This window comes from Anabrus simplex, chromosome 6, assembly GCF_040414725.1.
Source record: "Anabrus simplex isolate iqAnaSimp1 chromosome 6, ASM4041472v1, whole genome shotgun sequence".
In the NCBI taxonomy this organism is placed as follows: domain Eukaryota; kingdom Metazoa; phylum Arthropoda; class Insecta; order Orthoptera; family Tettigoniidae; genus Anabrus; species Anabrus simplex.
Window position 1 is genome coordinate 327,602,477 of NC_090270.1, and position 21,632 is coordinate 327,624,108.

General features: G+C 40.2%; 1 protein-coding gene across 1 annotated transcript in view; it reads left to right on the forward strand.

Annotated features, from left to right (window-relative positions):
- LOC136876009 (alkaline phosphatase, tissue-nonspecific isozyme-like) overlaps nucleotides 1–21,632 on the forward strand; it is a 317,503-nt gene that overhangs the window by 270,226 nt on the left and 25,645 nt on the right. The window contains exon 5 of the mRNA XM_067149621.2: nucleotides 18,280–18,487. Coding sequence (XP_067005722.2) covers nucleotides 18,280–18,487 — 208 coding nt within the window. The remainder of the gene's footprint in view (nucleotides 1–18,279; nucleotides 18,488–21,632) is intronic.

Below are 21,632 nucleotides of genomic sequence, written 5' to 3' on the forward strand. Positions count from 1 at the left end.
TATAGTGTGTATATTTTCTGAATAATTGCATGAACCTTTATCTATGGGTACACGGCGCGCTTTAATTTTTAACATGAATTTTAAATTCTCAAAGTAATGCTAAATAACTTTGGGGATCGGATCGTTAATCTTATCCAACCTGTCGGAATATTGATAATTAGAAAACCTTAACCTAAATGCTTTCGTGAAATTTTGCAATGCCGTCCCCAAAACTGTATATTCTATCAAGTGTAGATCCCCTTGATGGAGCATCGGTAAGGGATATACACAACAGAAACTAGTCCAAGCTCAAAAGTTCGATTATAGGTTTAAGTGTTTTTGACTTCAAGTTTTCGATTAGATTCAATATATTGTGAGTGACCTGCTTATTTACGACCAAACTTTCATTGGTTTGAGTATTGCTTATGAACTCATTATATATTAGCCTGGAGTGCTTATTCCCTAGGTAAGTCTTCATTAAGTGCTCTAATCATGGCCAACATTTCTGAAGAAGTTCTTCTCACATATCTGAAATGTAAACGGTTTCAGTCGCTAATAGCAGACGATGAAGATTATGCTCTATGAAATGAAGAAAATCAGTGGGAACGTGATGCAGTACATACGAAAGACACTGGTGCACTAACGGAAGAGAGGGTCGTCCAGTGTGCAGCAACGACAATGTTGGCCAGTATCTTGATATATGTCACGTTAGTTACGAGCAATATTGTGAAGAGCCTCATGACATCAGGTTATCCTGTAGAACAACGTCGGTCTACTTTCCGTCGCCTCCTGTTAATATTTCTAAAGCGACGGATTCTTTTGCGCTTCAGTCGTGCAGTGGCAGTAACTTTCGGAACGGCGATATGTGATACTTTTTGACGAGTCCAGGTTATGCCTAGGGAAGTTGACTGCTGAATCCAGGTATTAAGGAAACGTCAGTGGAACCCTAATTCAAGATTAGTCATGGAATGTAACGCAGGAATTTGTGGTGTGGTGGTATGGGGGTACCAATTAATCTTAATGCACTATAAACGTGCTTTACTTCACAGTAGGGGCTCCCTGTCCGAGGCAGTAAAGGCGTGCTCGGTTCGCCCGGAAGGGCGTGGGTTCGAATCCCCGTCCTTTAAGAAAGGAGATTTCCACTTCCGGAGGTGCATATGGCCCTGAGGTTCACTCAGCCTACACCAAAAATGAGTACCAGGTTAATTCCTGGGGGCAAAGGCGGTCGGGCATAGAGCTAATCCCTCTACCCCATCACGTGCCGAGGTTAACAATGGTGGAAGCCTTTACCTTCCACTACTCCAAGGCCCTTCACGGCCTGTACGGAGGTGACTTTTCTTTGCTTTGCTGTGCTTTGCTTTGCTTTGCTTACTTCACAGCAATCTGAAACATGTGGACAGCGTTCTTTAACACAGAAATATTAATCCTCATCTATGTAGACATTATAGATTTCTTAATATATTTTACAGTGTCATATGCCTTCACTCCTTCATAAACAGTCCTGTGAAGTATTACCCACAAATATTTTTAAGATTCAGCTCTGGAGAATTGGGTGGCAACTCTGTTACATTAATACCTTAACGCTTAAACCACTTCTTGGTGAAATTGCCTTTAAGTTGACGCTTTGTCCTGTAGGGATACCCAGGACTGTGTGCCGATCACCTCTACAATTTTTAAAGGATGGTCCTCAAACGGTTTATGACAGTCTGAGCTTTCCTACAGCCCGAGGGAAAAATGGCTTGATTTTCGTAGACAATCAAATACACCCGACACGATCAGAGACCCCTTGTTGTCTCTTCCTTTCTTAGGCCATGTCTGTGATATGACCAACCATAAGGATCTTCCAAATTGAATTTATTTTGTTCACTGCAGATGACACATTGTTCCAGGTCACACGTTCTCTATCCCACATAACTCCTTACGCGCTACCATATTACGTGACTCCTCCTTTTAATATTGAAGACATTTCTTAACAGATAAAGTAGGGGTCCCCATACAACGAAAAACCTAAAATTAAGCAAGTTCCTCAATTGTGTCGAAAGTTGAAGGGTTAAAGGGCCAGAAAAGGTTTCAAATTGTGAGCTCTATCAAACTAAACAAACAAATTTCAAAAATCACTTCCGGACTGAATGCAGTTCCGTAAAAACAGCCTCAAATCCCTTCTTCCTTTACTCGTTTTCGATTTTATTCAAATAAGGAGACTGGGGATTTGACCACTGATTTCAGTCAAGCAATATCTGTATTGAAATCAACCAAATTGTGCTTGATTTGTGGCACACCGACTGATTGCGTAGTTTTTAGTGTGTTTTACATATGTGATTGTGTTGTCTTCCGTGGCTGAGATTTTATGACAATGTTTTCACTAAATTCTTAAGTTTAGCTGTGAACAAGACGACAGTTATCTTGTTATAGTTTCTTGTTTGTCGTTGATTGTAAAATTTCTCCTTGACCTTTTGGAAAGATATACTGTGTCAGTTAACACCACCTATGTGTCCTTTTCACAAACTAAGGAACGGTAGCCATGCTTTGTTAGTATTCAAGCGCCGTGTATTTCCAGTATGATATTTGACGGTTAAGTTAGTCATTCTTTGTTGTTGTGTGTATTAGAAGATAACGAACAATTGCCTGTCGTCTATGTAGGAAATCAGATGATGCTAGATCCAATGTATTACATTTCTGTGAGATACGCCATTCGAGGATTCACGGAATTTGTACTGGCATCTCTGATGTAGAATTTCAGGTTCTTACTAGCACTGCTGACTCCTGGGTGTGTCCATCGTGGGAATCACTAAGAAATTCTCAAACTTCTGCCATAGTTGGAGCTGAGTTAATAAAACTGTCCTCTCTGCGATACATTTGTTAAAGGTACCAGAGGTCTTCCTATTCATTGGTCCCAAAATCATCATCATCCCGATACGCCTATCACAGGATTCTTTTTATGAGGAACTGGCTTCGTGTCAGAATAATATACATATGTTACGTCGTATTCCCAAGGGTGCTAGGTATTTCGTCGCCGAAAATGTATGTCACGTAATAGTTGCTTTTCAGATAATACTGAGGACTGCTGGAGAGCTCCACTGCTTTTCGTTTATATTGCTCTTCGGGTCCCCGATAAATCCCCAAGGTATAAAGCTCCATCACTTTTAACTAGTATTAAACATAACTTACAGGAATTTAAATATCCATCTCTCATAAAGCGATACTATTAATAAAAAATACATATTGTAAAATATTTTATTGATCGTGTATACTCTACAGTTCATTTTTGGAAGGTGTGGGCTCTGGGTTAGAATTCACCCAAGGTAACCTCTGCCTGTCGTAAAAGGCGACTAGAAGGGGACCGAGTGGCTGCCGGTATAAGTGGTCTGCCTCAATGTCGTCACCAGCCTCCTCCGAGGGTGGATAAACGAATTGAGGTCAGGGCACTCTCTTGTCCGTGGGATGAGAAATTGCCCCAAAAGGCGGTTGAATCTATACATGTTGGTCAACAGCATAGGATGGAGAAGGCAACGGAAAACCACTCCATTAGATATCTTGAGATTATCCCAGGTAGAATGCAACCATGGAAGCTGACATTAATGAGGAAACGTTTAACTACTCATCATGTATTTCGCAACCCAACAAAATCATTTGTATGGAGTACACTGCAGTATGCCTCCCACTAGACCGAACACTCGTCCACGTCGTGGGAGGTGGGCAACTGAGTGTAGTAGGGGACTGTCTGTACGGATGATGTACAGTCGGGACTGTGTGTGCCCCTCGACCACTACGGTAGCTGTGAAGGCCCTACAGGACTCCTGAAAAGTGAGGGTTCTGGTGAACACCTCAACGGCAGCAACGGCGGAGGAGTCGTTTGGTACGGCGAAGCTGGCGGAGCAGGCAGTCCATCTTCTTGGGGATAAACGAGGAAGAAACCACTGCCTTGTGATAAAGATGGATCTTTAAAGACTAAGGGAAATAACGCCTACAGAAAAATCCTGGGGTCTAGCGCAGACAGGAAGCAGCCCCTCCACTTGACTTAAGGTGCTGTGGACGAATAACTCGCACACCTGAATTAAACTCATTACAGAAACCAGACGAAATTTATGCCGGCTGAGTTTTATGGAGACGACTTTCGCAATGAAATGTCGGGAGGTGAAAGCATTGGCGGCAGATAGATCAAGATGGAGAAATTTCGTCGAAGCCCTATGTTGCACCTGGAACTAAATGGAATAAGTAGAAAACGGACACTGCAGTATGGAAGTGAGAGTTGAACTCTGGCTAAATTAGAAAGGAATCGATTTGAAGCAGCTGAAATCTGGATATGACGTAAAATGTCCAGAACGAGCTGGACGTAAAGAAAAACCAACGCGCAAGTCTTAAGGGAAGTTCAAGAAGAGAGAAGGTTTATAACTCTTTCCCGTGGGTTGCGTAGTAAAGCGTACTCGACTTTCAAACCTACTTCCCCTGCCATTTGTCTACTAAACATATAACTTTTTGGAACCAGCGAATTCCCTACGTTTCCTAGATACAACTGGCATGCACGGAATCCTAAAATAAAGTGCTCTTTTATACGTTTTCTTAGATAGAACAGACAGCTGACTGAATGTAAACACATTGCAGCAGCATAGCTGTTAATAACCAGTTGTGTGCGGAGGATATTTGTTACAAATTAGATCAATATGTTGACAAATGCAATGGTAGTGAGTTTGAAGTTGTAGGTATGATAATAAAAATGGTATGGGAAGCAGTTTGGACAGGACATGAATCTGAGCGAAATCGAAATACGGCACAGCACAGGAAGTATTCATTCAGGTACCGTCGCCTTTTAACATATTAGGCCTACTTGTACAACACATAATTATCAGTTTCAATTCTCCAGTTAACTCTGTTTCGGACTATGAGCCTCTACGTAATTGCATAATACTCCAACTGATGTCAGTTTATCTTCCAGTCCCATTCAGGGAAAAATTGTTTATAATTCGTATGTACGAGAGGAAGTATGATTTGCTGTCTAAATATCTTCATCCGACTGATCCCGCAAATGAAATAAATTGGGAGATTCAGGGCGAATTCCTGCGTTCTCTGCATTACCAAGAAAATAAGAGTCCCATCAGGTCCAACAATTCAGACTGACTTCAAGAACAAGCAATTTAACATTATGCACCATATTGAATGCTTCTCGATGTATCATACTGAACAGATGGGGGGAGGGGGTGTCCTTCGTGTAATTTGGTGATCTTACTGTATCATTTGAGAATAACTATAGTGTATTTTCCATTGTTACAACATTTGAAAGCGATATCTTAAGTGTTTTTTTACAGAATAAATTATTTAGTGAAGGTAGTACACAATATGCCTGACAAGCAAATTATTACTCTAGGTTTCGCCAGACAGTGGGTCAAAGATAATCCGTGGGAAATGGTTAAAGGAAATAGAAAAAAAAAAAAGGAAATTAAAATTTATTGAACATGTCATCAGATACAGTAATTTCATCACTAACATTCTTGAAGTGAAAGTGCTGGGAAAGAAAGGAAGAGGAAGACCTAGGATGAAGTATTTGGGTGGCATCAAGAAGAGGTTAGGTTGTGACAAGTACATGGAACTGAAACGAACAGCCAAAGAAAGAAGAGAGTGCTTACATCGACAAAGCACTGGCCTTTAGAATATTCATTGATTGAGCCAATTATTTACATAATTATTTCTGTAATGTATTACTTGGTTAAATACGTTCAGGCTCTTTTTGAATCTTGAAAAACGTCCACACCGAATGCAATTATAAGAGCTTAAGTGAAAATCTGTATTGACTCACATTAGCGCTCGTAGTGATAGAAAAACGCAAACTGCTAATCTAATTGACCGGATCACGATGGTTAAGAAAAGGATTATAATTTTTGGAATAAATACTTTTTCTCACACATTATTATATGTTATTTATATAAAATTCGTAGCCAATATCCCTAGGATGTATTCAACATTGATTTATTTGCCTGAAGGGCTGAAACTATGGGTTTGTATTGTATTCAAATGTTGCTCTAACTGACTATCTTGGATAATGTAGATTGTAGACACCGATAGTTTTACCTTATGAAACTTATCCCAGCGTTGTTCCACCAGCACTAAGCTTTATGATAACTTGGACTTTTAGTCTGGATGTCACCTTCTGCAATCTCCCAAGTGACTTCCTATATTTCCATAATTTTTTAACTGCACGAAACTTATTACCAAAGTAAGTGATCTGACACTTCTCCTTGCTATCTCCCGGGAAGGTAATATCCCGTCTTTATAGGATGTAATCAGTCTCTACTCGAAGTAGAACATTTGTGCCTTCTGACTCATTTAACTTTGTTCTATAAACTCCACACAAACAAGATGCACAAGTTAGCTCACACTGGTACCGTATCCAAGAATGAATTGAAATAATAATAGTATTCGTAAGAAGGAATTTTGTAACATTAGATTGCAATTCAATTATGTATATTCCGTTATTGAACCTTACCAATAATGCATAATATGGTGGTGCTAATTGTCTTACAAATGTCGGGTGTTCATGTTTACATTGCATAACTGGTGTCATGTTAGGATTCCTTACTACGCCAGTACACCAGTCAAACATAGTCAATCAATCAATCAATACTGATCTGCATTTAGGGCAGCCGCCCAGGTGGCAGATTCCCTATCTGTTGCTTTCCTAGCCTTTTCCTAAATGATTTCAAAGAAATTGGAAATTTATTGAACATCTCCCTTGGTAAGTTATTCCAATCCCTAACTCCCCTTCCTATAAATGAATATTTGCCCCAGTTTGTCCTCTTGAATTCCAACTTTATCTTCATATTGCGATCTTTCCTACTTTTATAAACGCCATTCAAACTTATTCGTCTACTAATGTCATTCCACGCTATCTCTCCGCTGACAGCTCGGAACATACCACTTAGTCGAGCAGCTCTTCTTCTTTCTCTCAATTCTTCCCAACCCAAACATTGCAACATTTTTGTAACGCTACTCTTTTGTCGGAAATCACCCAGAACAAATCGAGCTGCTTTTCTTTGGATTTTTTCCAGTTCTTGAATCAGGTAATCCTGGTGAGGGTCCCATACACTGGAACCATACGCTATTGATGTTATCATTTTATTTATTTATTTATTTATTTATTTATTTATTTATTTATTTATTTATTTATTTATTTATTTATGCTGTTGGTTTAAGATCGTACTAACACATCCAATATTTTTGGTGACACACGGATGGGACAGGGTTATGATTGGGAAGGAAGCAGCCGTGGCCTTAATTAAGGAGCAAACCACAGCCTTTACCTGGTGTGAAAATGGGAAACCATGGAAAACCATCTGCAGGGCTATTGTCTGTAGGATTCGAGCCCACCATGCCGCAACGCAAGCCCACGTCTGCACACTCTAACCTCGCGGCCAACTCATTTGGTAGGTCTTATCAATAAGCAACACGCCTAACAATGACTTTCTTCTCACTGGATAAATGATGTATATAATGGTAACGTTGCTCTCCTTGTTCGGAGCGTTCATGTAACCCTGGATATCTTATACATGTAATATTGCTATGGTTGTCGACACGTAATATGAAGTTTGATTTCTTCTCCACAGCGTTAAACTCTTTCAAAAATCGACCTTGTCACACAAATGATTTTTCCCGCCTTTTCTGCCTCCATTAACGATAGTTCAACGCATCTTTGAAGTCTGTTTTTACAAATTACTACTCCTCCACAGAATATCATTAAGACAGTACTTCCGGAACGCCTCGTAATGTTGTTGCCTTTGTGATCAGCATCGCCAGAGGCCTTTACATCTTACTACGCCATATTTCTCAACTGGATTCGATCATCATTTGCGCCCTTCAGATAATGTAATGTTAATTGCTTTACGTCCCGCTAACTACTCTTGTACGGTTTTCGGATACGCTGAGGTGCCGGAATTTAGTCCCGCAGGAGTTCTTTTACGTGCCAGTTAATCTACCGACACGAGGCTGACGTATTTGAGCACCTTCAAATACCACCGGACTGAGCCAGGATCGAACCTTCTAAGTTAGGGTCAGAAGGCCAGCGCCTCAACCGTCTGAGCCACTCAGCCCGGCGCCCTTCAGATAAAGATGAATCCATGTTTCCAATTTTAAATGAGCTTCGGTTTGCGAATCTTGAATTTTAGAAGCAAAATTTTGAAACCCCCTCATGTTCCTGATCTCAGCTAAATATAACTACCAATGAACGATTTCCCGATAATTTTCGGTATCATCAGGTAGTGGTGACTGACCAGGTATACATCCAGGTTCAATTGGTAACGAAATCGGTTACGAATCCATCATACCGTACAACACTAGCACTGACTTCACATATGCAGTTTGATTACGTGTCAACTTTTTAAAATTTGCAGGCCAAGAGGGCAGTACACTTCACTAGGTACAATATCGCACGCTTGCTGCATTTTTATGTACATGTCGATCAAGTGGAGTTCGTCTATGAAATCATCGTCTATAAGAAATAAAAGGACATAGTTCTCATTTATATAGAGAATTCCCTACTTTATTTACCTAAAATCATTAACTTGCATTCATCCATATTACATAAAGGTACATTATAACATGAAGTGGGTTAATAACCTTCTCTGCCCTCTCCAGTGTTAAAAGAAGATTCCACAGTAGTGATGTGCGCGAGTGATGCCTGGAATCGCGGTCCTCGACACTTTCGAGTCCAGGCTCGGACTCGTTTTGCTCGCGAAGACACAATGACAGCATGACGTCACTCGTTCGCTACCTCCGCCGCTCTTGGATGGATGGAGCATATGTACCAGTGGTCGCTGGAGTTTTATGCGATTGCGATAGACCGGTACGATATAAATATTCTTAATGAATGAGCAAAATAAATAATCTGAATTTGATGATGACTTGCGAACGGTAATACTACAGCTAAATACGCATAATAAGGTATGAAAATATCCGTTTACGGCGTCTCTCACCCACTCCACTGAATATGCCCTATATTCTCATATTGGTAACACAGCTTATCTGGCCTTCTGAGCCGAACTTGGCAGGTTCGATACTGGTTTAGTCCGGTGGTATCTGAAGGTGCTCAGGTACGTCAGCCTCGTGTCGGTAGAATTCCTGGCACATAAAAGAACTCCTGGGGGACTAAATTCCGGCACCTCGGCGTCTCCGAAAACCATAAAAATTTACTTAGTTGGACGTAAAACTCATAACATTATTATTATTATTATTATTATTATTATTATTATTATTATTATTATTATTATTATTATTATTATTATTATTATTATTATTTAAATAACTGTCACGGTGTCCGGCTCCATGGCTAAATGGTTAGCGTGTTGGACTTTGGTCACAGGGGTCCCTGGTTCGATTCCCGGCAGGGTCGGGAATTTTATTCATCATTGGTTAATTTCCCTGGCACGGGGCTGGGTGTATGAGTTGTCTTCATCATCGTTTCATCCTCATCACGACGCGCAGGTCACCTACGGTAGTCAAATCAAAAGACCTGCACCTGGCGAGCCTATTGCTAGCCGCGCCAAAGCCTACAATCGTCCGAGGGGCACGCCAAAGATGCAGTAAATGAAATCTAATAACTTATTAATTTAGACACGCGTAGACATTCAACTCGATAAAAGAGATTATTGCATTGAACAAAAACGAATACTGTTCGGCGAAATATGTGTGTGTAGGAGTCGTACGTCTGTTTGGAGCTTCTGTTGCATTCCGACCAGGTTGTCCAGCTTAAAATAATGTCTATGTATTCACCGCTGCTGATCACACTAGCCATTGCCGATATGCAGACAGCAAATATAGTGCGGCTGTACCATACACAAGCCTAGAACTATGCGGTCGAATACGATGTTTACGAATGCAAGGGATGCATTCGACCGGCAGCGCTGAGTAACATGCTGCGAGTGTGACTCTGTTTCTTATCTCATCATATTCTGACGTAACCTGCCCGCTGGCAGTAGTTCACCTGTTAAAATCAGTTGGTAGACACCCCACACATCACTTATGCATGCGGGACATTTATAAGTAGAAAGTACGGCGTCTGTGAGCCACCTGGTATAAGCAGTACTGTAAACATTAACAATGTCAAGTATGAAGAGATCGGCTGTATGGGAGTACCTTGATGTCTCTGAAACTGTTCCCAATAAAGCTGTATGCAACGTACAGTATGTAATAATACTTTAAGTTAAATCAGAAGTACAAACACCATTCTACAATACCTGAATGCAGCACATGAATTCAGTGTGAGAAGGTCTGAAGGGCAATTACGTCACCATCGTGGGATTCACAAGGATCATAGTACTTACTCACGTAAATACGGTAACATAGTTATGTAAACGATGTAAAGCAAAGCAAAGTCATCTCCGTACAGGCCATGAAGGCCCTTGGAGGAGAGGAGGGTAAAAGGTTCCACCATTCGTAACCTCGGCACGTGATGAGGGAAGTGGTTAGTTCTACGCCCGGCTGCCTTTGCACCCAGGAATTAACCTGGAACTCAATTTTGGTGTAGGCCGAGTGAACCTCAGGGCCATATGCACCTCCGGAAGTGGAAATCTCGTTTCTTAAGTTTTCCTGCCGGGGTTTCGAACCCACGACCTCCCGGGCGAACCGAGCACGCCTTTACCACCTCGGCCAGGCAGCCCATGTAAACATTGTAAACGTAGTTTAATAACAGAAAATCTATTTTGTAATGCATTATTACATAACACAATCTATTATTTAAAATAAATATTTTGTGTACTGATTTTCTCTAGGTCGATGAATATCAATATTTTTCTTCCTACAGCAAAAAAAGATATATACTGTAGTTACCTTGCTGGCCAAGGGTGATCGAAGCGCTCACAGTTGTAACAGGGTTCTGTAAATACAGCAATTCTCTCTCACAAAGGGAACATGACGTACAGCAACAATGATCGACACGTACAACACTAATATTGTCATTTAAATGTTGATATGAACCCAATCCTTTGTGTGTTAATTGTCTGAAGAAATATACGTTACAGTACTTCGGTGTTTTCTTTTGCTAGTGGCTTTACGTCGCACGGACACAGATAGGTCTTATGGCGACGATGGGATAGGAAAGGCCTAGGAGGTGGAAGGAAGCGGCCGTGGCCCCAGCATTTGCCTGGTGTGAAAATGGGAAACCACGGAAAACCACTTTCAGGGCTGCCGACAGTGAGATTCGAATCCACTATCTCCCGGATGCAAGCTCACAGCCGCGCGCCCTTAACCGAACCGCCAACTCGCCAGCACCCCACTTAGCCACTGGCCAGTGAATGTTCAATGTGATTTAATCAAATAGGAATCAGATGAGATTTGCATGTTAATTATGCAGAATGCGTGAATACAATGCCAATAAGTGGTAATTCTTCTTCTTCTTCTTCTTTTACCGCCGCTTTCCCCACACCTGTGGGGTTGCGGGTGCGAACTGCATCGTACATGTGGATTTGGCCCTGTTTTACGGCCGGATGCCCTTCCTGACGCAACCCTATTTGGAGGGATGTAATCACTATTGCGTGTTTCTGTGGTAGTGGCAGTGTAGTGTATTGTATGAATATGAAGAGGAGAGTGTTGGGACGGACACAAAAACCCAGTCCCCGAGCCAGGAGAATTAATCATAAGCGATGAAAATCCGCGACCCATCCGGGAATCGAACCCGGGACCCTCTGAACCTAAGGCCATTCAGCCAACGAGTCGTGCAATAACAATAAGTGATAGTACAGTACATATATGTTTCTGAACGCCCTGCACATGTATCTTTGCAATAAATTCTCTGGCAGAAATACTGTCATTATTTCGCACAATATTATTACACGTCTTCCTATAAGGACGTCGCGGGAATAATATTTCATATCTATCAAGAAATCCCTAGTGGTTACTTCCAGGCTGCATAATAATAATAATAATAATAATAATAATAATAATAATAATAATAATAATAATAATAATAATAATAATAATAATAATAATAACAATAATAATAATAATAATAATAATAATAATAATAATAATAATAATAATAATAATAATGATAATAGAACGCTGCCGTTATCGACATTAGAAAAGGTGGGGTACACAGTGTGGAAATTGTCCCCAGCCCACGCTCATCTTTCGTCCTACGAGTCTATGTTTCATGTTGGCGGTTTGTTAGTAAGTCATAAATATTTTGCCTATGATGATAATAATTATCGTAACAATCAAATTATTGACGACCGATGACTCAACAAAAGCAATCATCAACTGCAAACATATTGCAAACCACATCACAAAAATATTCTGTGGGTGACCCTGAATGCCGTGCAATCCAGTACAATAGGTTATAGTTCTAAGACATGTCCACGGATAGCGACACTATTATGCTTGGACTCGAGTCTGGAGTCGAGTAAACCGATTCTAAGAGCACATTACTCGATTCTACTCGATTCCGTCGCTAGCACATCACTACCTCCCATCCACGCTGTCTCAAGGCTTGAGCAATCGCGTTCTTACACAGTGGTGGCGCTGGTTGCGCAGTAGCTCAGTGCTCGGGCAGAATCTCAGCACATATCCAAGGGTTTCTCTCTCGTTGCTGCGTTGCGGCAACGAGTTGTGCTGAATGACCTAACGGGAACAGATCTCACTGCGGTGAGGTTGCATGACATCTCCACTGCGTTTATGTATCCAGAAGAGGACAGAGGTGTTTTATGTAGTCATCCAAAAGTTTGCTTCCGGGCATTCTGAATATAACACTACTCCCTTTCTTTAGGTCACTTCCCTACGTACTGTGCCCTGCTTCTGGAATAGAATAAAATAGAATATATATATTTATCACCTACAGGATGTCCCAATTACAGATGATCTAATAGAAAAATTAAATAAAAAATTAAATTAAATTAAATTAAAAATAAATTAAATAATATACATACAAATATATATATATACAAGCAGATATAAATCTTTACATGTTTCATAGAGATTATTCACATAATTTACAAAATTATCACGTTCAACCTTGAGAAGAACTTTACGAATTGCAGTGGAAGGGTGGTGAAAAATTTCGAGTGACCCTTCCAGCTGATTTATTGTCCTAAGGGCTTGCATGAGCCAAGAATTTTCATGCGCAACCGTCCTACATTTGGGCAGGTGGAATGTACATTCCTGCCTTGTTCGTCTGCTTGGAACATGAAGCAAGGGAAAACGGATGAGGGGACAAATTGACGCGTAGGAAGAAAAGGAAAAAAAAATAAGAATGTCTAAAGAACATGGACATTTGAACATCACGCTGTAGCGACATAAAACATTATACAATTTATTTTTACTAGGGGGACGCGTGTGAGAAATCTCGCATGTTCATCAAGTATGTGGTGGGGTAGCCTCCTGCTGAACTACTGGTGAACTAAGGAATACACAATTCAGTCCAATATTAGAGTCTTACTTACCACTTAATGTAAGCTTTGATTTCTTAATATTTTTGGTATCCACTTGAGCGGAAGCAAATTCAAGTGCATTATTATACTGACGAATGTTCCAGAAGTAAATTTTCGTTTTACTATCATTCCTTTCTTAACTGACAATTACAGCATAATAATTGCATGAATGAGGCGTCTCAGAGTCGAAAATGTGAAGTGGACAGCAATGATGACGCGCATTTTCCTACAGCAACAGTATTTGCAAATCGCACACTTCGTACAATTTTTAACTTAGTCTTTTAAAGAAATCATCGATATTTATGAAATGAGAGTGCATTTCTTCACTGCTAATGTCTATTCTCTTTCTTTTGAATGCTCATTTGTCACGATCGGTTACTTGTGAGCGCCGCAAAAAGGATCTGTACTACTGAAATAATGTATATGATGTTTATATAAATAAACTGCACTCTCAAAATGAGAGTGATGTTTTCATTTCGTATAGTATATTTTTATGCACCCTATTATTGCTCAAAATCTGATACTATCATTAGCAATGTGGCCAGTCTTCAACAGTTGTTCTAATTAAATAATTGAAGTTTTGAATGAATATGTATTAGTCATCAGTAAAATAAAATGTCGTATGGTTTTTAGTGCCGGGATATCCCAGGACGGGTTCGGCTCGCCAGGTGCAGGTCTTTAAATTTGACCCCCAAAGGTGACCTGCGCATCGTGGTGAGGATGAAATGATGATGAAGACAACACAGACACCCAGCCCCCGTGCCATAGGAATTAACCAATTAAGGTTAAAATACCCGACCCGGCGGGGAATCGAACCCGGGACCCTCTGAACCGAAGGCCAGTACTCTTACTGTTCAGCCAACGAATCGGAGAGTCATCAGTAATATTTTAAATGAATGTAGAAATATCATGTTTAATTGCATGCATAATGAATGCTAAGAATGAGTGAAAATATTTAACATTTTAAATACTAATAAGGCGATCTGCCTGAAAAACGTGCTGGTGCGACTGTGCTCCGACTCGTCGGTTAATAATTCATAATATCCATTTTAGCGGTGCAAATATTGAGTTAAATTCTGTAAATTGTGTGTATTAAAATGACAGCCTAAGAAGTATAGGAGGATTGGGGGTGAATTATCGCGTGATGGAATGAGAAAAAACTGGTATATTTGCTCTTTGTACTTGTATGTCGGATGTTTTCCGACTTACGTTTATTCCAAGAACAGCAAGGGTTTGGCAAAATTAAGCTTTTAGCAGCTCCTGGAAAGTATCACGTCTGTAAAATACCAGTTTATGGACTATGGAATGTAGTTTTTCCAGTCATGACGAGGGCCCATAGAACGAAGAGATACACTTCATCTAGGTACACTATCGGAATATTAGAAAGGACTGTGCTAAGTGTAGTAATATACAGAAAAAGGAAAGGCGAAGTGAAACCCACTTTTTCTTCAAAATGTATGCAATGAGACTAGGTCGTTATCGAGATGTTTACTTCGAGACGTGCTATACAGAAAGTATAAGAAAACAGAACATTCTTCATTTACAGATTTACATAATTATGTAAAGAATTTTTCATCAGTTTTAGCCATAACAGTAGAGAGCACTGTTCCGAAATATGTTCCAGATAAATACGGATTCACATGTGCAATTAGATAAGCTTATTCGAATGTTAAGGTTAGGATACAATGTCAGAAGGACATTTTTCTGTTTAGTTTTCATTGGTGGTTGTGGTGGTGGTGATTATTGTTTTATCTATACATTAAAAGTGTTTACTAGAAACAGCTTTAGCAAATCCATCCGTCCGTTCTACTTGACGGATTTGCTTTATTTTTGTTTTATTCTCTTCGGAATTACATGCCAGTGAAAGATGATACACTGATAGATTTAGAAATTCGGCCACTTTAAGTAATCATAAAATCAAATAATTAAATTATCACTCCAATATTTGCAGGCGAAGGCTTACCCTAACTCGCAATACATTCTGTACTTAGCAGGTTGCTAAGCGACTTACACTTTCATTAATATTCTGATATACGTGATTTTCATGCTTAGTAATGTGATTGCATGCAGCCATGTTTGATTACTACCTTTCAAACCAGAGAGTATACACACTCTCTGATCACGGAAGAATAATATTATCTGCTGGATACGCTTTGATTCTCTTATCTTTCCCAGATTCCACATATAGTCTCTTCGACAGATCGCAGAGGGATCCTAATAACTTACATACTGCTAAGAGAAAAAAGTCTACGTACAAACAGACTCCATCATGACATACGCCTTAGACATGATCTGGGAACACCTATAGAAGGGTAACCTAGCTACACTAGAAAGAGTGAAGGCCGTGTACCTTAAAAAGTTCTCTGCCTGGCCAAAAAAACGCTCCTTCGAGACTACCTATGAGCTCATAAGACAACCGCTCTATATAGAACTGCGATTAAAATACCATTGCCTTCTAAGACACAATACCAAGCTTTACATTAACCCTTTAACCACCAACGTCCGATTGATCGGACGTTCGAGGTTCAGTCTCAAAACGCCAACGTCCGATTGATCGGACGTTCTGGAAAAAACACTTTCCAAGTTATTTATTCGTTTTAATAATGTATAATGCATGTTTTGGACTAGTATTGGATTAAATAAGACTATATACAAAAAGTTTAATTGAGGAACTTGCTGCCGACTGGCTTGGTGGCCAAACGGCAATTCAGCTCCCGCGGGCGGGTAACGAACCCCTTACTATTTTACCGAAAAAAGAAAGGAACGCAACTGTTCCGTATTCAGAAAGATTAGTACTAGTCAAGGTGGTAAATGGGAAAAAGACCAGATACATTTGTAAACAGTGTAAGAAGTATGTAAACCGTTTGTGCCTCCCTAAGCACATTTGCTAGAACACGTTATAAACATGTGTAAATATTAGTAAATAATTTCTTGTATCATATAATTAAGGCAAAAAGTGAATTTTTGAGCGTTAAGTCTGTGTGAAATAGCCATTAGTAGTAGTTTTTTTACTTAATACAAACCAGAAACTGCAGCTTTTGCATGTAATGTAAGATTAGAAAATTTCACGTTAATGTAATAATAATGATAATAAAATATTGTAACTGTAATATTGTACACAAAGCTCTATTTTATACAGATAATAGGAAATACCACCTCTCTAAAATCATGCAGCTTTTGATAGTAAAAATATTTTTTCCTTACCGGTTTTTGATCATGAAATACATTTTTTTCAAAGAAAAGAATAATTTATTTGAATTATCCTTTCATAAAATAAAAATTTATAAAATAAAGGTGCATTGAATTACATCAATAAAACATATATATGGATATATTTTTACGAAACAGATGGCATCATGACGTCAGAATTGATGAATTATGACTACCAACTGCGGCATACCAAAAATCACTGAAGAGAGCAAAACAATATGACTACGGCAGGCATATCAAGACTAGTTATTTGACCTATTTATAACGAATGCCGTGGAGCAGCAAGGGTACTGTAATTATTATTTGATTTACGTCACACGGACACAGATAGGTCTTATGGAATAATGAAGGCCTAAGAGTCGAAAGGAAGCGGCTGTGGCCTTAACTCTCAGCTGCAGAGCTGAGAACTCACTAACATTGTTACTGACGTTACGTCTGAGACTCTTACTGAAATAAATTACAAATTAGTTAAATTTTTCATTAGCAAAGAGTTATCAGTGGGTTTAGCATGTATTTTAGGAGACGGATTGATGAGGGATTCGATATGACATGTTTTCTGACTTGTAATAAACATGACATACGTTTTAATATCCGAAAAATTGATAACAATCACATCTGTTCTCATCAAATGAAAATTAAAGTGTGTATAAATGAATAAATACCAGATTACTACATCATAAGGTATGATGAATAAAAAGAACAGAATATATTCCTTTTATCAGATCTGATTAGAAACTAACCCGTACTTCGTCGTAGTGACGTGGAGTCTGGGAGACTCCTACATTACTTCAGGCATTTTTTTTTCCACTTTATTGCTGAATAATAACCTGCTTCGTGATCGCTTAAGACGATGACAGAGGAAGGCACAAGGAAGAGCAAGTATGTAAAGTGAGAGATGAAGAGAATGACTCGTCATCTACTGGAGTCTGTGAGACTCAACGTCAGTAGCTGAGGGTTAATTAAGGTACAGCCCCATCATTTGCCTGATGTGAAAATGGGAAACCGCGGATAACCATCTTCAGAGCTACCGACAGTGGGGTTCGAACCCACTATTTCCAGGGTGCAAGCTCACAGCTGCGTGCCCCTAACCACACGGCCAACACGCCCGGTGATTATTGTTTTAAAAGGAAGTATAAATTGGCAACCATTGTCCTTTAACACTTTCGAGAAGGAAACTAGAAGATGCCCGACACTTCGTAGAATGAAGGCATCGTTGAAAGTAAAGAAAGGGTCATGAATCCTAGACCTCGATAAACCTAATACCGTCGGTGTCGGAGAAGAACGAAAGTTGACCAAGGGAGGTCGGATAGGGACGTTAAAAGTGAGGAGCACGTTTAAGTAAGTATGAGCAATGCGAAACTCAGTTACGGGAAGCTGAAACTGTCCCCTTTTCGTCGCCTTTTACGACGGGCATGGAACCGTGGATGTATGCTACCGCCCCTCACCCAAAAGGGGGCTAGTTTCGTCGCGTCACTAGTTTTTGTTTTAGTGAATGACAGCAGTGTGAAGCATGGTTCAATTTTTAAGATTATAAATATCAAATCTGTGGGAAAATCGAGTAGATGAGAGAAATTTTAGCAATATGACGGGAATTTCACCTCCAAATACCTCGCAACAGTGGACCTAACCTTGAGATATACATTCATGCACATCACTTAAAGATGATAATTTTCTTTTTTTTCAGGTGTTGCTGGGAGGTGGGCGGCGCCATTGGTTGCCCAAGGTTGCTCGCGACCCCGAGATGCCATCTGAGGAAGGGAGGAGGCTCGATGGTCGCAATCTCATAGACGACTGGCTGAGAGATAAGAAGCGGCGAGGTCTCAGAGCTGAGTACGTGTGGAACCAGGGTCAACTAGCAGCTGTCGACCTACAAAGAGTGGATCATTTACTTGGTAAGTAATGATATGCAAACTCAACGTGAACAAGAGAATTTTAACTACGTTTACTCTTCCTTCTCTTGAAGTGATTCCAATCAAGGGTCTTGTTATATTCTCACGAACACGGCAAGGTACTTCATTATTTGATAATACAAAATAATTGTATTCTTAGGTCAAAATCCAGTGTGGCTGTATTTACCAATTTTTCACCAAAGACAGTGTTTGACATTTCCCTTCTCCCCGCGCTTGCCGGCTGCGGTAGGCGAACCAATTGGAGCGGGCAGGGGAGGAGGTGCAGAGGCGTGTCTCCAAGTAGGCAGAGTACCAGCTTAGCATTGGCCAGCAGGTATTCATCGCTGATCGCGCGGAATTAGAAATGTCGCAACTTTTAGGCCCCGTAGTTAACACTTTAATGAATGTTGGCACTCAAAATTGACGCCGACATCATTTTTACGTGTACTTCAATGTGTTTTCCAAATTTCATCGCGATCGGCGACTTACCCATTGCCGATGTTTCCTTGTGAGGCTAGTGGGGCGTGATTAGTTCAGTGGCTCAGCTGCTGGATTTCCATCCAGACGGCCAAGGATCGAATCCTAGCCAATCCCGGGTTGGAATTTTCAAAATAATAATCACGTGGTGTCGGCAGGAGCATTAGATACCCAGCAAAAACCGAAATGAGCCTGTACGGCTACAGCGACCCCAGAAATATCGGGGATAAGCTGAAGAAACACTAAAAGTTTTATTACCGGGCGAGTTGGCCGTGCGGTCAGGGGTACGCGGCTGTGAGCTTGCATCCGGGAGATAGTGGGTTCGAATCCCGCTGTCGGCAGCCCTGATGTTTTTCCGTGGTTTCCCATTTCCACACCAGGCAAATGCCGGGGCTGTGCCTTAATTAAGGCCACGGCTGCTTCCTTCCAACTCCTAGGCCTTTCCTATCCCATCGTCGCCATTAGAGCTATCTGTGTCGGTGCGACGTAAAGCAACTAGCAATAAAAGTTTCATTTTGAGCTTGAAACACATATTCGATTTGATTGTAAGCACGTTTGTGTTGCCTTTCATAAATTACTTTTAACACATCAACATCTGTCTGAATAACTTTCTTATGCTGATTGCTGTTACCAATTATTTCATGTCATTATTCGTTCACTCCCCAGGGTTGGGTTTTCCTCCCGGACTCAGTGAGGTGGTGGTGGTGATTATTGTTTTAAGAGGATGTAAAACTAGGCAACCATCCTCACTCAATGAGGGATCCAACCTCTACCATCTCTAGGGCAGTGTTTTCGAGCGTGAGACATTTGGTTGGGGATACAACTGGCGAGGAGGACCAATACCTCCCCAAATAGCCTCATCTGCTCTGTTAAATAGGGGCTTTGTGGGGATATGAGATGATTGGAAGAGGTAGACAAGCAAGAGGGAAGGAAGCGGCCATAGCCTTATGTTAACTTAGGTACCATCCCGGCATTTGCCTGGAGGAAAGTGAGAAACCACGGGAAACCATTTCGAGGATGGCTGAAACGAACCTCATCTACTCAGTTGACCTCCAGAGGCTGATTGGATCCCGTTCCAGTCCTCATACCACCTTTTCAAATTTCACGCCGGCGCCGGGAATCGAAACCGGGCCTCCAGCGGTGACAACTAATCCCACTAAACCTTACACAACAGAGGTGGTGACAAGTTATACGTAATAATAATAATAATAATAATAATAATAATAATAATAATAATAATAATAATGAAGTTTAACAGAATAAATAGGTTTATAAAATTGATTAGTTAGTATTGCGCCCTCTGGGTGCGGTATAAAGTTTGATGAGTTTCGTCACCTAATGTAGTTGTAAGTCAGTGAATGTTAATTCTGAACGGATCGAGTAAGTTAGTTTCTTCCTGAAATGTATATTGTGGCGGGAAGTCTTAATTTTTCTGTTTTCGGAAGTTAATTTTGGTGACCCGAGAGCTTAAATTTTAATTGAGTCTAAAATGTGTTCTTAATGAATAGCGTGTGATCTCGGGAGAGGTCTGGTGCAGGTCTTTCGAGTTAGCGCTCTACAAGTGACCCGTGCGTATGTGAGGACGAGGATGTATTTACGATGATTATTATATATTATTATATATTATTATATTTGCCTTTATTTGTAGTGGCGAAGTTAGGACTCATGGTCCTCTCTTACACTTAACCACACTTCATTAACATAGTACATCGGAGAGCAATATTCATAATCTTATCTTAAAACTACCATTACAAACTAGAAACAAAATATGAAACATAATAACATAAACTCTATAAATATTCTTAGTCATGTCTTAAACTATCGTTACAAATTAAAAGTTGATTGACACTAAATACCCTAAGCACAGTAAACGTACATTCATACACACATTCACTCGGCCAGATTCATTCAGCCTGGCGGCACATATCGAGGAGATGCTCACGGCAAGACAACTTGAAGGAATTTAAGGATTGTATGGCTCTAATGTTGTGGGGGAGAGAATTCCATATTCTAGCTCCATTTGCAACAAAGGAACGGCTGAATGCTGCTGACCTGCTGAGAGGGATAGCAAGTGTACTGCCAGAGCGTGTATTATGCTGGTGGAAAGAGGATAGGAAATTGAGTTGTGAAGATAAGTAGTATGGGATATTCTCTTTTAATACTCGAAAGATTAATACTGCCACGTGGAGGTTTCTATATTGTTCAAATTTTAGAAGGGAAAGTTGTCGATAATAAGGGGTAACATGAACATCATAGCGTAAGGAAAAGATAAATCTAATACACGAATTCATAGCACGTTGTAATCGGTTTAGTTGTTCTCTCGTGGCATCAATTAGTACTACGTCACAGTAGGAAAATATAGGGAGGATAAGAGTATTTATAAGCCTAATTCTCATGTTTAGTGGCAGCATATTTTGATGATATTTTAGTGGGTGAAGGGACGCGTACACTTTTCTACAGATATTTGTAATGTGCTCTCCTCAGTTAAGATTCTCGTTTATAATTACCCCAAGATTTCTTACCGAGTTTCGTACGGAATAATTTTACCAGATAAAGTTAGTGGAGGAATGTTTTTGTTTTTTGCCGCACTGATTTGTTTCGTTTGCCCAACAATAATAGCTTTAGATTTTGATGGATTAATTAAAATACAGTTTTCATGAGCGTATGCACA